The sequence below is a fragment of the Sinohyriopsis cumingii genome, chromosome 9 (genome assembly GCF_028554795.1).
Source record: "Sinohyriopsis cumingii isolate HCF-2022 chromosome 9, ASM2855479v2, whole genome shotgun sequence".
In the NCBI taxonomy this organism is placed as follows: Eukaryota; Metazoa; Mollusca; class Bivalvia; order Unionida; family Unionidae; genus Sinohyriopsis; species Sinohyriopsis cumingii.
The window spans coordinates 48,165,187-48,179,202 of NC_142969.1; the positions used below are offsets into that span (position 1 = coordinate 48,165,187).

The window sequence follows — 14,016 nt, forward strand, 5'->3', positions numbered from 1 at the left end:
ATGAATTGTGTTTATCTTGCACAATGTATTCTTTTATTGTTGCTGTACTTCAACATTGTCTTTCCAATATATGTCGTTGTTTATCATCTCGTATTAAGCAGTTACAACCATATATGCCAGAGTTAATGAAGGCATGCTTTGGTTGTGTCTCATCTGGTTAAAGTGTTCTTTCATTTGTGTCTTTTGCCACATCTAAACATTTTCAGTTTATTATTCCCGATTTGTTTAGTGGATGGTGGTGGTGTTATTTCAGATTTAGCAATGGCAATATCATGTGCCAAACTCACCCAGGACATGCATTATATGTATTGCACATGCACAAAGTGATAATGGACTTCTAACTGCAGTGTATATGCAAAGTGGTCAGAAGGGATTTCGTCCATAGTTTGCAAGAAAGCTTGAAGAGACTGGTCAAGTTTCTGGTGACGAAAAGTGACTCAACCTCTAGTACTGGCTTGGTGTTTCCCCTTATTTCGGCTGTGCATTGAGTGATCGTCACAACGTGTCTCTGAGCATGGCCTTATGGCATTTATGTCTTGACGTATTGGGCATTTGCAAATGTGCATGAGCCGCTTTGCCATGAGTGACAACAGTATAATGCTGTTACAACTAGCGACAAGTCAGTTTAACCATCCATCCAGCTGTACTCCATATTCAGTGACTGTGAATCCATCACATATTGGCTGCCCCTTGGAATGTGGAGGTTTCTAGAAATGCGGTTAGCCAATTAGACCATTCTTACAATGGAGCATGCGAATTACACTTTTAAACCAGTCCAGCCTTGTAAGCTACAAGCCAGGCTAATAAAGCTAAGGCAGCAGTATGTTTGGAAAATGAAAACTAAGAATTCATTCTTCTATCTTCTTTCTGAGACCGCTACGGTTAAAGAAATCTTTGACCATCTTACTGATAAGATACAGGACCCAGGCAATTCAAAGACTTTCCGGAATGTCAGCTTTGAGAGTTAATGGAATGTTTTACAAACCTCAGCTCTGTTTACCTCCCTTACTTGTGCATGGCACAGATGATCAAGTCTGCAGAGGAAATTTCCTATAAGAAGTAGACCTCAGTGAGCCAGTTCTTGCAAATCCTTGGGCTACTCATCCGAACAGTAGATTTGATTCTTCTGGGCCACCTTTTCAAGGTCCCTTTGCATATGGCCTTGCCAGTCCAATGGCTCCCATTTTACAGTCGACTTGATCAACCAATCATGAAGCAGTGTTTCATCCTAGAATGGTGCAGCAGATAACAGCTTAAGATAGAAATTCTTCTGGAAATACCATAACCGGAAATTGTAACCTGTATTAAATTAAACACCAGTTCATATGATTGGGGAGCCTATTTGCTGACCAGCTTCACCACAGTCATTGGTGGATGGTGAACAGAATAAATACCTTTCCGCATCAACATTCTTGAAATGAAAGACATAATAAATGGGGTCCCTGAGTGGCTGAGTGGTCTCAAGCAGTCACCATTAAGGATCACTGCTATCTCACCTCTGCGTGGGTTCGAGTCTTGGATTCGGCCAGTTTGGTGATGTGAGAAAGCTTGCCAGTAGCTTCTTGTGGGTTGGTGGTTCTTTCCAGTGTTTTTCCGGGTTCTTCCTCCACCATTTATACGTGTTGCTATTTATAGCCTATCTTGTGCTGATAAATGGCATTAAACCCGACAACAACAACATAGTATATGCGTCTCATTTATGTTGCAAGCAATTCTGTGGAAAGGTAGACATAATTGTGACAGACAGTACCATAATCATGGTGTCTGATACAAGCAGTTCTCTGGAAAAATAGTCGTATTCTGACAGACAAGACTGGTAGTGGCCTATCTTCTCAAACAGGGGAATGTAGTGGTGGTGGTGTTGGGGTAGAAATCAACAGACAGCTCAATGCTTAATGGTTTGGGATGATTATAATAATCCAGATTGGATATATTTTGGGCAGGCTAATTGTTCTGGTTGATTCATTCTCAGGAAGGGACGAAAACCAAGCTTCATAAGTTTCTTTTTGAAACCGAATACATCCAGTTAGACCTTACAGAATTGAGGACTAAATGCAAGATTTATTAGATTGATTAGCCAGTTTTGAATTTAATAAGCCAATATTGCTGACATGGCTCAACCCAGATCAGTACTTTCTTGAAACTGCCATCATACATGTGCTTCCTCTTAGTTCTAGCTTCAGCATACAAGGTCCACAAGTTGCATTCCATAGCTGTGGGACTGAACTATTCACACTTAAGGTCAGGAAAACTGAATCTGGGTATGTTCCAGTGATGGCAGACCAGAACAGTTGAAAGCTCTTATGGCACTGAACAGTGCTTTTGCTGGATTCGCCCAGTGATTTTATTTAATAATAAATATTGTTTACTTCCTTTTCTCTTACCTGTGTACTATCTTGAATGATAAAGTGACCGCCATTTGCATTGTCCTGATATTATACAGTTTACATGCATGCAGGAAGGAATCATTATTCCCTCAGTAGTGATCAGCATCAGTCTTTTAGTATTTGGCAGGATGCCCAACATTGCCTGCTGGCAAATTTACCGTTGATATTATATGGTGTTTGGAAGTTGAAACAAATCCATTAAATCTCAAGATCCTGTTAAAAAACATACAAACATAAACAGAATGCAAATCAGGCTTTTTGTTAGTATCTATATTTGTAATTTATAAGTTGATTTTGCCTCAGTGTGCCTTGTGCAAAATGGTCAATTTGGTGGTCGCACATAGGAGAAACTGCCAGGTTGCCCATTGTTCAGGTAAAATGGGCAGAATATCGTCTGCTAGTGATTTTATTGGGAAGCATCTACTTTCCTAATGTTAATTTAATTGCTGAATGTATTCAGATGAAAATGCAAGCTATTGTAGGTGCACAGTCATGTCTCAAAATTATCTTGACTGGCAAAAAAACAATATTGAAAGGCACAGTGCAATTATGCGGAGGAGGCAGACAGTAAAAGAGGTGGGAAGACAACATTAAACAGTGGACAGGTATGGGGTTTGGAGATTCCCAAAGGGTTTAGAGAACAGGGAAAGATGGAGAGAATCAGTTGTGAAGTCCTCTGTGGTGTCCTAATAACCTCTTGGATTATGGGATTGATGATGATGATGATGATGTTGAAGTGATATCAGATGCATATTTAATTCCAGGTATGAGCACTAGTTGTCAGGAGAAACGGAATGGTGGGATGACCGAATCTGGAACGATGCAGATTGACCCAGATTGGTATGATCCTGTACAACCATCCCCTGTATATTGCGGTCTGAGTGTTGTCCCTCCTGTAGGCTGGGCGGTATGTTAAGGTCTTGGTATTTATATATTTAGGAAGACGCAACAAACTTATGCATTTATTTCATGAGTTGTGAGATGCTCACAGATTCTGTTACCTGTTTTTCTTTCATATAGTGAGCAAAATGAATATATATTTTTAATTATTTCAGTGACACTAATGAACTGTATCACAGCAAGATGCATAAATCACTATCATGTAACTCAATTACTTCTTCTGTCTGTGTCTGTAAAAGAGATGAATGGCATAAATTGTGTAAACTACAACCTTCATATGTTTCATCATTTTATGTCCTGTATGACATGTTCCGAAATACACAGAGTGTAATCTTATTATCTTTCGCTGAGGCATCAGAGATCTACAGTCTGCTATAATTGTGAATGAACTTGGCATTTTCTTATCAGCTGAAATATTATCAAAAGTCAAATCTACATTTATGGTATTTGCAGATGAGTGCTATATATTAGTTATATATGGGTAGATAATTGTATCTAAGTTATATATTGAACGATATGCTATATTAGCTATATATAAGCAGTTAACATATAATAGTTGTTAAATTTCAATGTTTATATGCATGCACAATGATTTTGCAGGAAATAAGACCAGTAACAGACCAGGTCGTTGTGCCGCCCAGTGGTATCACATACATTATCAAATACTACGTGTATGAGATGGCCTTTATGACTGCTCTGATCTTAAAATCCAGGTACTGTGAGCAGGAAATCTACCTATTGTGTAATAATGGCAGTCTTGTGATTGCTGGAACTGTTGGCATGTACAGCAAAAGTGGCAGACTGCTCCCATATTGGGCTGGAAATACTGGAGGTTTGTGTTTTGAATATAGTTAGAATTATCACTTCCAATGAAAACCACTGTTAAACTGCACTAAGAAATCCACCATTTTATCTTGTACACTTTGTATTTTTGATTCTGATGTGCTATCAAAGAACCACTTTTAAATTTGAAGAATTCCATGCTGTCCACTTTGTTCCACTTGAAACTGATATACAGTAATCCAGACTTCTAATTATTTGCACATATGATTGACCTACTGTGATTTCATTCTTTGAACATGGTATTATATTAACATACAGACTGAGCATACAGTTAAAAACCAATCACCACTGGTGGTTACATTTTACATTTTAAATACATGTATTGTTCTTTACATGGACAATATAGGACTTTTGACTTACTTTGGTTCCGTAGTGCTGTCAGGAACTTGGAACATAGGAATCAGAGAGTACTATATGTGAATATGGTTACAGTGATATCTATTAAAAGTATATCTTTGGAAGCAAACACCATGACCATACACATTCGCACACACCAGATACCTCACACGCACATGCAAAACCTGAACACAAACATACATGTACACTTACATTTTTCTATAAAAAAGAACTTGGCAGAAAGAATCACTGAAATCCAAGAACCAAGATTTCAGATATATTCATTTTGCAATAAAAATCACACCTTATTTTTGAACTACTACTACTAATTAAGAAGAAAAAAGAACAACAACAATCATCATCGTCATTATTTTTATTAAATATCATTTGTTCAGATACATACTTTTATTTCTCAGTTCAAAACCCTTATATATACATGTACAGGAAACCCTGCTATGAATGACCACCTGTCTTGAGAGACCAGGTTCTCTTTGCACAGATTTACTGGTTATATAGTGTTATGACCTGTCATGAGAATCCTCCTGTATTGAGAGACCATTATTTTTTGGCAGAAAGGGTGGTCTTTCAAGACAGGTTCTACTATAGTCAACTGTAAAACTGCACAACTAATGTTCTGAAGTCAACTCATACTCATCCTCCATGGAACATGGTATGTCCTAAGATGGTTTGTAGGGTCTTACCAAGCTACCAGCCTAACTTTGAACTATACACTCACAATCTAGCTATATAAACATTTTGAAATGTAAACACTACCAAGATACCATTTATGTTGAAATGAATAAGAAGCTTGATGAGAATTCTGTAACCTTTCCATCCTATTCTGAACAGTTAATATTTATTTGAAAGTACAAACTTGTCAATATTACCTAATTCAAAATTAGTTCTTACTTTTTGGACTTGGAAGCATGAAAATAAGACTAAATAAACCTGGTTCGCTGTAAGTAGTAATCTTACCTAATCGTCCAGAAGTCATCTTAAACTAATTACTTGATCATGATATAATCTTTTCACATTAAAAGTGATTCTGGTTCATTCACCATACATATAATCATTTTTATTTCTTGTTTTAACTCCTAGGAACTTTCTACAAAACTAGGTGTGATTTTTCAACATTATTAGCAGGTATAAAGGCACATATCAAACAAACAGTAGCTCAGTATTTGAAATATTACTTACTTAAGAAGACCTATTTAATGACTTTTCTTTAAAGTAGTGAAGTGAAATATATATTAGTAGTAAAATATTGCATTTTGGGATAGCTAACATACTCTGTGTATTAATTAAACAATCTCCCAGATAAACACAAGGTATAACGCAAACTTTTTACTATTTTCTAGTGTTGTGTCACCATAAGTAAACTCTTTAACTATTTGTAATCTTACACATTTTCTAACTATACCATTCTTTGATTCAGGAAAGTTTATTTTAAGTTTCCATCTATCACATAGATTCTAAAAGTCTAAATCATTTTAAAGATCTATATGAGAAGTTGAAAATAAAACAATTTTTGTCAGCATATAGTAAACTTAAAAAGCTTTTATCATAAAAATATCAATACCACAAGATATAAATAGTATAAATTCCTTTTTAAAGGTCAAAAAAAATTGATAATAAAATGGGTGACAGCCAGCCACCTTGCCACACTCCAAGAATACATGAAAATTCATTACCAGTCATAATATTAATCACGAATCTGAATTTAAAAGTATCATACATTTATCAGTAATATCCAAAATATTTCTCATAGTACCAGATTTAATAAACTTATGTACTAAATTATGTAGTATCATATAATCTCATACTATTATGAAATGAATTAAAGCAGAAAGCAAACGTTTTTCTTAATGGCTTGTGTGTAGGTTGTGTCCATTTGAATACTAATGATTATGAACAGCATTGATTATATAGTCCAAGATCTTTCAATTAATATAAGATAATTTTCAGCTAGTTACTCAACCTGTTATTAAACAGCTTACCAGTGCAACTTGATAACTGTATACCTCTGTAATTGTTTTATATGTAGTGGAATCATCAGACCTGTAGACATCACTATAAATTATACCTTGTAACAATAGTATTAGAAAAGTTAAGTATTATTTTCAGTGGGAAATCTTTACCATACATTATAAATTAATTGATAAATAAATCTTGACCTCTCTCTATCCAGGTTTTAGTTGATAAATATTTCTGGATCTCCACTCTGACCGTTTTAATTAATACAAAACCTTATTAACTATTTGCACACCCAGGAATGTTATCCTAGAATAAATTTTCTTTACAGTTAGATGGTTAACATTCTACCTTAGAATTAAACACTTAAGATGTAGGGGTTCGATTTGGGCTCATATTAGGGGCCATCCATCTAGTATGTATGCAAAAGCCTGGTAAAGCTTGACCCCTCACCCCTTGTTCACATGCATACTTTTTACACCCCCCACCTGCATAAGTAAACTTGAAGCACCCTTCCCCCCCCACCCAGTTCTACAGAATGGTCTATATTTTATCCATGCAGACACTATAAAGGATTAATAATATTAACGTGTTTAATAAAACAGATAGTCCACCAACATTGAATGTCTGGCTGCATCAAAGAAATAAGCTGTATAACTTTAAACAGTTTGTCTAGTGTCTGCTAAAATTCAAATGCTGACTAAACTGTCGAACAGGTTACATATTAGACAAATTATTATTGAGGTTTCACCCTCCCATTTCCTATGCATACGTACATTATCAGTAGACCCACCCACCCATACGCAAGTGTATGTATTTGGGTTACCCCCTCCATGCATACGTACTAAATGGACGGCCAGTTAGTAGTTTCGTCCCACCAAAACCTCGCCTACATGTTTATGCCTTCTACTCTAAATCTGAGCAAAGGATACAAGATGATGTTGTTACTGAGTTTTGTGTAAATATATTTTATTACCAAGATGATCACAAAGAAAAAGGACTGGAAACAACTTTTTCAACTTAAACGTTCCTCTCCATTATAAACATAATTAATGAGCTAATTAATGAACTAATTAATGAGCAAGCAGGAAAAATTTGTGAAAAAGCTAGATAGGTGGCATATACATACAAGCACACACACACACGTGCATTTACTGTCGATATAAGGGTAACAAAAACGTATTCATGTCTTTGTGAATCTTTTACTAAGAATGTTATACTATAGCCAGCAGAAAGGCATGTAACAGAATTTCATTAGAATCTGGTTTGACATAAAATTGTGACTTGGTATGCAACTTTCTGCAATATCAGCATTAGACAGTACACAAGTGTCTGGGGTTTGGTGTCACTGGAGACAATAATGTCATAAGCAAATTTTGAAATGACCACATCACCACATACACATATATTACATTTATAATGATATAATTAGTCTTGTTTTTAATGATGAATCAAAACAGAAAGTAAATATTACTTTCTGCCATAGTTTCCTCTTGAACATAATACAGATATCCTTACCAGTCATTATCCAAACCAAACGTCATGAAGGGGTTTATTCAGTACAATATAGTTTTCATTTTAAAAGACTAAAGTATCATTCCCCTCAAGATAATTTAAAAAAATGCATTGATAATCCACAATTCCTCCCCTCCATATCAGTCTTTCAGAACTAATTCGTTAAAATTTTAAAAAGTCAGCATAACTGGCAAGGGTTTTGCTCAAAATTTTGTATTGACGATTACAAAAGAGGGTGCCTTCGAAACACTTTGAATAAAATCTGGCTGAAAGCGAGATGATAGACACAATTTCCACACTATAGAATAACAAAGCTTCTGGTAAGAAGTTATCTGCAATATCTTATAATAGAAAAAGAAAATTACAATTTGCAATCCACCAGTTTCTTTCTTTTAAATAGTCAATAAATATATGAAGATGTTGTTGTTCTAGGGTTTAATGCCATTTTTCAGCACAAGATAGGCTATACATGGCGGCCAGTATAACTGGTGGAGGAAGAACCCTGGAAAACCCAGGGAAGAACCACCGACCCACGAGAAGCTACTGGCAGGCTTTCCCACGTACCCACGCTAGCCGAGCCTTGGACTCGAACCCACGCAGACAGAGGTGAGATGGCAGTGATCCGGAACGGTGAGCGCTTTAGACCACTCGGCCACTAGATATGAAGATGTACAAACCATTGGAAAATGACTAATGTAATGTATCTTGAAAGGCAACAGTTCTGAAAAGAAAAATAAAATATGGTTTGCATCTTCCGCAGGCAAAGGCTGTAAGAGTGGACTGTGCAACTGTGAACTCCCCGGGGAACGATCTGATGGCGGTGTGGTTGCTGATAAAGATGTTCTACCGATAACCAAAATCATTTTAGGAAAGGGAAAGGGAATCCGAGTCCTGAAGATTGGACCACTCAAATGCTACAGTTAGAAAATGTTTTATATTTTTAATCTTAACTTGTTTTGTCATAAAGTGCACAATGCAAGCTGATTTTTGTCATGAATCTTTTTTGAAGTGATTTTGCTGTATGCCTTTAAATTCTAGATCAAGATTGTCTCTTTTGTTGGATATCTTTTAGTTCTTGGTCAACATTGTCTCTTTTGACCCAAAAGCTCAAATGTTAAGAGTTCATTATGGAAAAAGAACACCTGCTCTTTCATGTACAAATGTTTTGTTTCTAACTTTTAATATGCTGTCCTTGAGCAAATATAAGGATTAATTATATCAAAAGATTGATCCCATTAATTCATATTGAACACCTTGCTGTCAATTAATGAGTTTCTAAGCCAGCTGCTGTACCTTGATTGCAGACCTATATCGCGACTGTGAGGAGATCAGATCAAACAACGCGATGACCAATCCACTGCGCAACAACATCTATGCAATAGACCCTGACATGGGCGGTGGCGTATCCTACTTTGGAGTCGTATGTGATTTCAAAACACAGACTGGCATTGGAATTACTTCTGTAAGGCAGCTTTTTCTTTTTTCAGTTAATTAGGATAATACTTTCCCTGGACTGTACCACTTCTGTGTTTGTTTTCTATCATTTTGGGAGTTCAGATCCCTAGAACATTGGGAATGAGACACAGAGAGTTGACCTGTAAATATGAGTCACTTTAGATACTGCTGATTGCTTGACTTAGTTCTAAGATTAAGGCGGTTGAAGTAAGTAGATATGGAATGATATGCCACATATCAAACATTAAATAGAGGAAGTACAATGGACTCGGTCTTCAATGTCATCATATAGTCTGACTATACCTCCCCATTTGTTTGTAACCCACCCAATCAATTTAAATAATGGAAACGTTTAATGTGATAAAAAGTGCAGAGAACTTATTTGATTAATTGATTTATAATTTCTAACCTGACTGACCAGAATGGCTTTTATATTGGCATCCCTTGCACCATTCATGCTTAACGGACTTTCCTTTCTAACGGGGTGCCTTATTGCATACACTATGGGCTAGTTTATTTTCTTCAGACAACATAGTGACATAGTTCATCCTATTTTGTAACTGCCTGATAATTCTGTAAATTACTATAACGTAGTTTGGAGTTATATCCCTTTGCACACATGAACATAGAAATTAAACTGCTTGTTACATCCATGTGAAAGGCAGATTGGTAGTTTTCCTTTGCTTGATACAACATTGTAAATATTGGCAGCAGACGACATATATATGTACATGTGTAGTCATGTATGTACATATGTAGTCATGCACAGACCCCTTTGCTGAAAATGGACTTGCATCTATTATATTGAAAAGTTCCATTAATCATTTAATGTACAGACGATGAGGGTGTTAGGGCCACTCTAGTCACAGTCAAGTTAGAAAAATTATAAATCAGTGAATGAATTGACCATGTTCCTTGCACTTTTTATCACATTAAAGATTTCTATTATTGAAATCCGTAGGAGGGGTACAAAAAAGTAAAGCGCTTACCGAATTCAGCCGATTGACAAAAATAAAATACTGCAATGCTTATCGTTTGAAAAGAGGCAGTTGTCACCAGAATATTCTGTTTAAAAAAATAATAATTTTGGACACACAGGATACCACCCCTGTGTTTTCATGACTGCCGATATGTTGGCCTATTCTGCACACAGCTTTGAAAAGATGTAACTTTTATCTATCAGGCTATAGAAATGAAATATATTATTTTGGACTCTTTCTGTCAGCATTTCAGTCAAGTAATTAGGTCGGGTTCATAGCTAGTTTTACAAAATTAAATGTAACAATGCCAATAAATGGCAAGAGATATTAAGCAAACTAAACCGATCTTGTAAAAAAGTATGTCAAGTTCAACATTTTACAAAAAAATAAGCTTTTATGTTGAAGAGAAACAGCAATGAATAGGATGTAATGTGTTTACAACATCTTGTTTATGGGGGAAAATTACTAAAGAATTTAGAAACAGACTATAAGCCACCAAAATTCTTGAGAACCCCGTTCTAGTGGCAAGTTGACATGTTTGGTAGCAGACGATATTGTATGAATGGGACAACTTGCAAAATTGGAAACTTGAATTAAGATGCAGAATATTTTTAAGGTACACATTTTCCATCTGTTCAATAATGTATTTATTTGTTTGATTCTAAAAGATATATATATATATATATATATATATATATATATATATATATGTATATATATATATATATATATATATGTATTTCTGATTGATTTACTAATACAAATCATTGTTTTTATGCATGTTCACAGATTGAAATTTTGAAATCACCAACATATCAGGTGATAAATGCGAATGGACCTGGTGCTTTCCAAGTCCCCCTTGCATACAGGAATGTAACCTTCGACCAGATACATGCCCTGACTACTATCTCTCAGTACTGTTATCAGGTAAATCTCTCCCTCTCTCTTATATATGGGATACAAATAGCCCATCACATTCCAGTTTGAAACAATGAGAGTAAATACATCTTTTTCAGATTTAATATGTATGTATGAGCAACAATAATGGGGAGGGGGGTGTCGATCTTGAATCACATGGCTAATGTACATCACATGACCCGCTTTTGTAGGCACAATGGATTGAACTAGATTGAACATTCATGCAAAATAATACAGATAAACAATAACTGAAATGACCTTACAATTTAAAATGAGCAGCAAGTTAAATTAGCATCCCTCAAGCACTGGTTGACTTAGCTACCTGTACAGATTCTGCAGTTTGATTTTGAGTCGAGATGCTGTTGTCATAACCGATATTACTTTTCTTTAAAATTTTGTTTTCTTGTTATTGGTTGTGTCGGAAAATTCAATTCAAGTTAAAGTGAAGTCCAGGTCAATAGTTTTGACTTGAGTCTTGCTATTAATCTCAAAGATTAAGAGTGGAATTATTTTTACCTGTTAACATTTGTATCATTGCACAAACAGTCTTCAGTGCACATTTTTGAATGTTGAATATTCATTATATTTTTGGTCTCTGTAGCTATTCTTTGAATGTTTAGGTATGTTAAATGTTGAATGCCTAGGTATGTTAAATGTTGAATGCTTAGGTATGTTAAATGTTGAATGCCTAGGTATGTTAAATGTTGAATGCTTAGGTATGTTAAATGTTGAATGCCTAGGTATGTTAAATGTTGAATGCTTAGGTATGTTAAATGTTGAATGCCTAGGTATGTTAAATGTTGAATGCTTAGGTATGTTAAATGTTGAATGCCTAGGTATGTTAAATGTTGAATGCCTAGGTATGTTAAATGTTGAATGCCTAGGTATGTTAAATGTTGAATGCTTAGGTATGTTAAATGTTGAATGCCTGGGTATGTTAAATGTTGAATGCTTAGGTATGTTAAAATGTCATTCAAAGTTTTCACACATTGTTTCAGAGTAAACCAAAATTTTTATACTCATTCTGCATGTTTTGTAAAGTTGTGTTGATATTAAAGTTTCATAATCATACTAAGTATTTTATTAGTAAGTATTGTAGTAATATTAACAATTTATAAACTATGCACCAATTTTACTTATACCCTCGTTTGCTTGTTCAGGAATATGGGAAAATAAAAATAATCCTTTATTATGCATCAGTGTTAGAAAGGAAATTTATCAACCACATGGATCGAAATGTTTTTCTGCAATGTCCATATCTGGCTCAAAAGTTTGAATCCTTTGGAACAATTTTCCAAAACTGCACAGAGCCTATGAAGGATTCTAGTAATCTCGTATGGGTACACTCACTGAGTCTGTCAATGAAGTGAATATGCTAGTGACAACAATGTTAATATTGAGTAATGCTTGCTTATAAACTATGATCCATGTTTTCGGAAGAGTTCCTAATCATAATGTTTAGGAAATACTGTCAACTCTACACTTCACAGTTCCAAAGTTATAATACTGATGATACCCAAAACAAGTTTTCACAGTACTACTTCCTTGTGAAAAAGGAGAGAAAAATAATTGATACATTCATGTAGAAATGGGAAATCACACCCATGGGATCATTCCTGCCCTCTAAACCTAACCATGGGTGGAACTCCCCTGCCTCAAGCAAGAGTATACGATTACATAATTCTCTCTCTCTCTCATTTACTCTTACAACAACTAAATTGTTGCTACTACGTTTCTTTTTACTCAACTGATCTTTGCCATTTTCCATTATTATAGGGTGTGCAGTTCCTTTGTAAGGATACTCCATTAATTAATGGAAATAATCCTGCTTATGGTTTCTACAATACCTACAATGGAGGAGCATCTTCCAGCTTTGGGACGGGATACAACACGAATGCTGTAGGATGTGCATGCGTCGTTACAGGCACTTGTCCAGAGAATGCCACATGTCATTGTGATGTCGACGGACCCATGTTCAAGTATGACAGGAACCTTTTTGTAATTTTTTAAAAAATCATATGCAGTATTGAACTTGAAATCCATTGCAATATGACCTTTAAATGCAATTGCACATGTTAGTTACATTGTTGTTTCTGCAAGGATAATTTTATGCAAATTATGTGTTGGTGATTGATTTATACCTGAAGAGGTGTGTTTAATCCTGTAGTTTGACATTGGGGGACGGGTCATTTTCTCAGGCATGTTCGTTGGTATTAACTTACGACTTTGTTCAGCATATATTTAAGATAAAGAACAATTGAGCTCAATGAACAACAGGGGAGACATTTCCATGACGTATATCACATCAGTGCATCTGTGTCTGCAGCCATATTTTTCTTTGTTTTTTTTTAACTACATAGTTGTAAAACTTTTAAATATGACTAAAATGATATGACTGCAGTCATTAAATCAACTTTGATAATACATTATGCATCGGTATTCATGTCTGCTGCACAATTTAAACAAAGCAAATTTTTTAAATAATATATAATAAGTTCTCATTTTATGTTTTAAAATGCAAATTCTTCACAGATAAAAAGAATCATAACCAAATGCTCTTACTCACTTGCATGGATTTAATTTCAGTAATATATATATATATATATATATATATATATATATATATATATATATATATATATATATATATTGGAGGGTTAAATGTGTCTGGAACCATATAATTCTTATATACAGCTAAATTCTTATGGTTT

The 14,016-nt window shown here is 35.0% G+C and overlaps 1 protein-coding gene across 1 annotated transcript in view; it reads left to right on the forward strand.

The window, feature by feature from the left end:
• The window catches only part of LOC149791759 (uncharacterized), a 100,845-nt gene that overhangs the window by 38,650 nt on the left and 48,179 nt on the right, over positions 1-14,016 (forward strand). The window contains exons 24-29 of the mRNA XM_089970261.1: positions 3,152-3,294; positions 3,888-4,119; positions 8,713-8,871; positions 9,257-9,414; positions 11,177-11,314; positions 13,082-13,284. Of these exons, the coding sequence (XP_089826387.1) occupies positions 3,152-3,294; positions 3,888-4,119; positions 8,713-8,871; positions 9,257-9,414; positions 11,177-11,314; positions 13,082-13,284 (1,033 nt within the window). The remainder of the gene's footprint in view (positions 1-3,151; positions 3,295-3,887; positions 4,120-8,712; positions 8,872-9,256; positions 9,415-11,176; positions 11,315-13,081; positions 13,285-14,016) is intronic.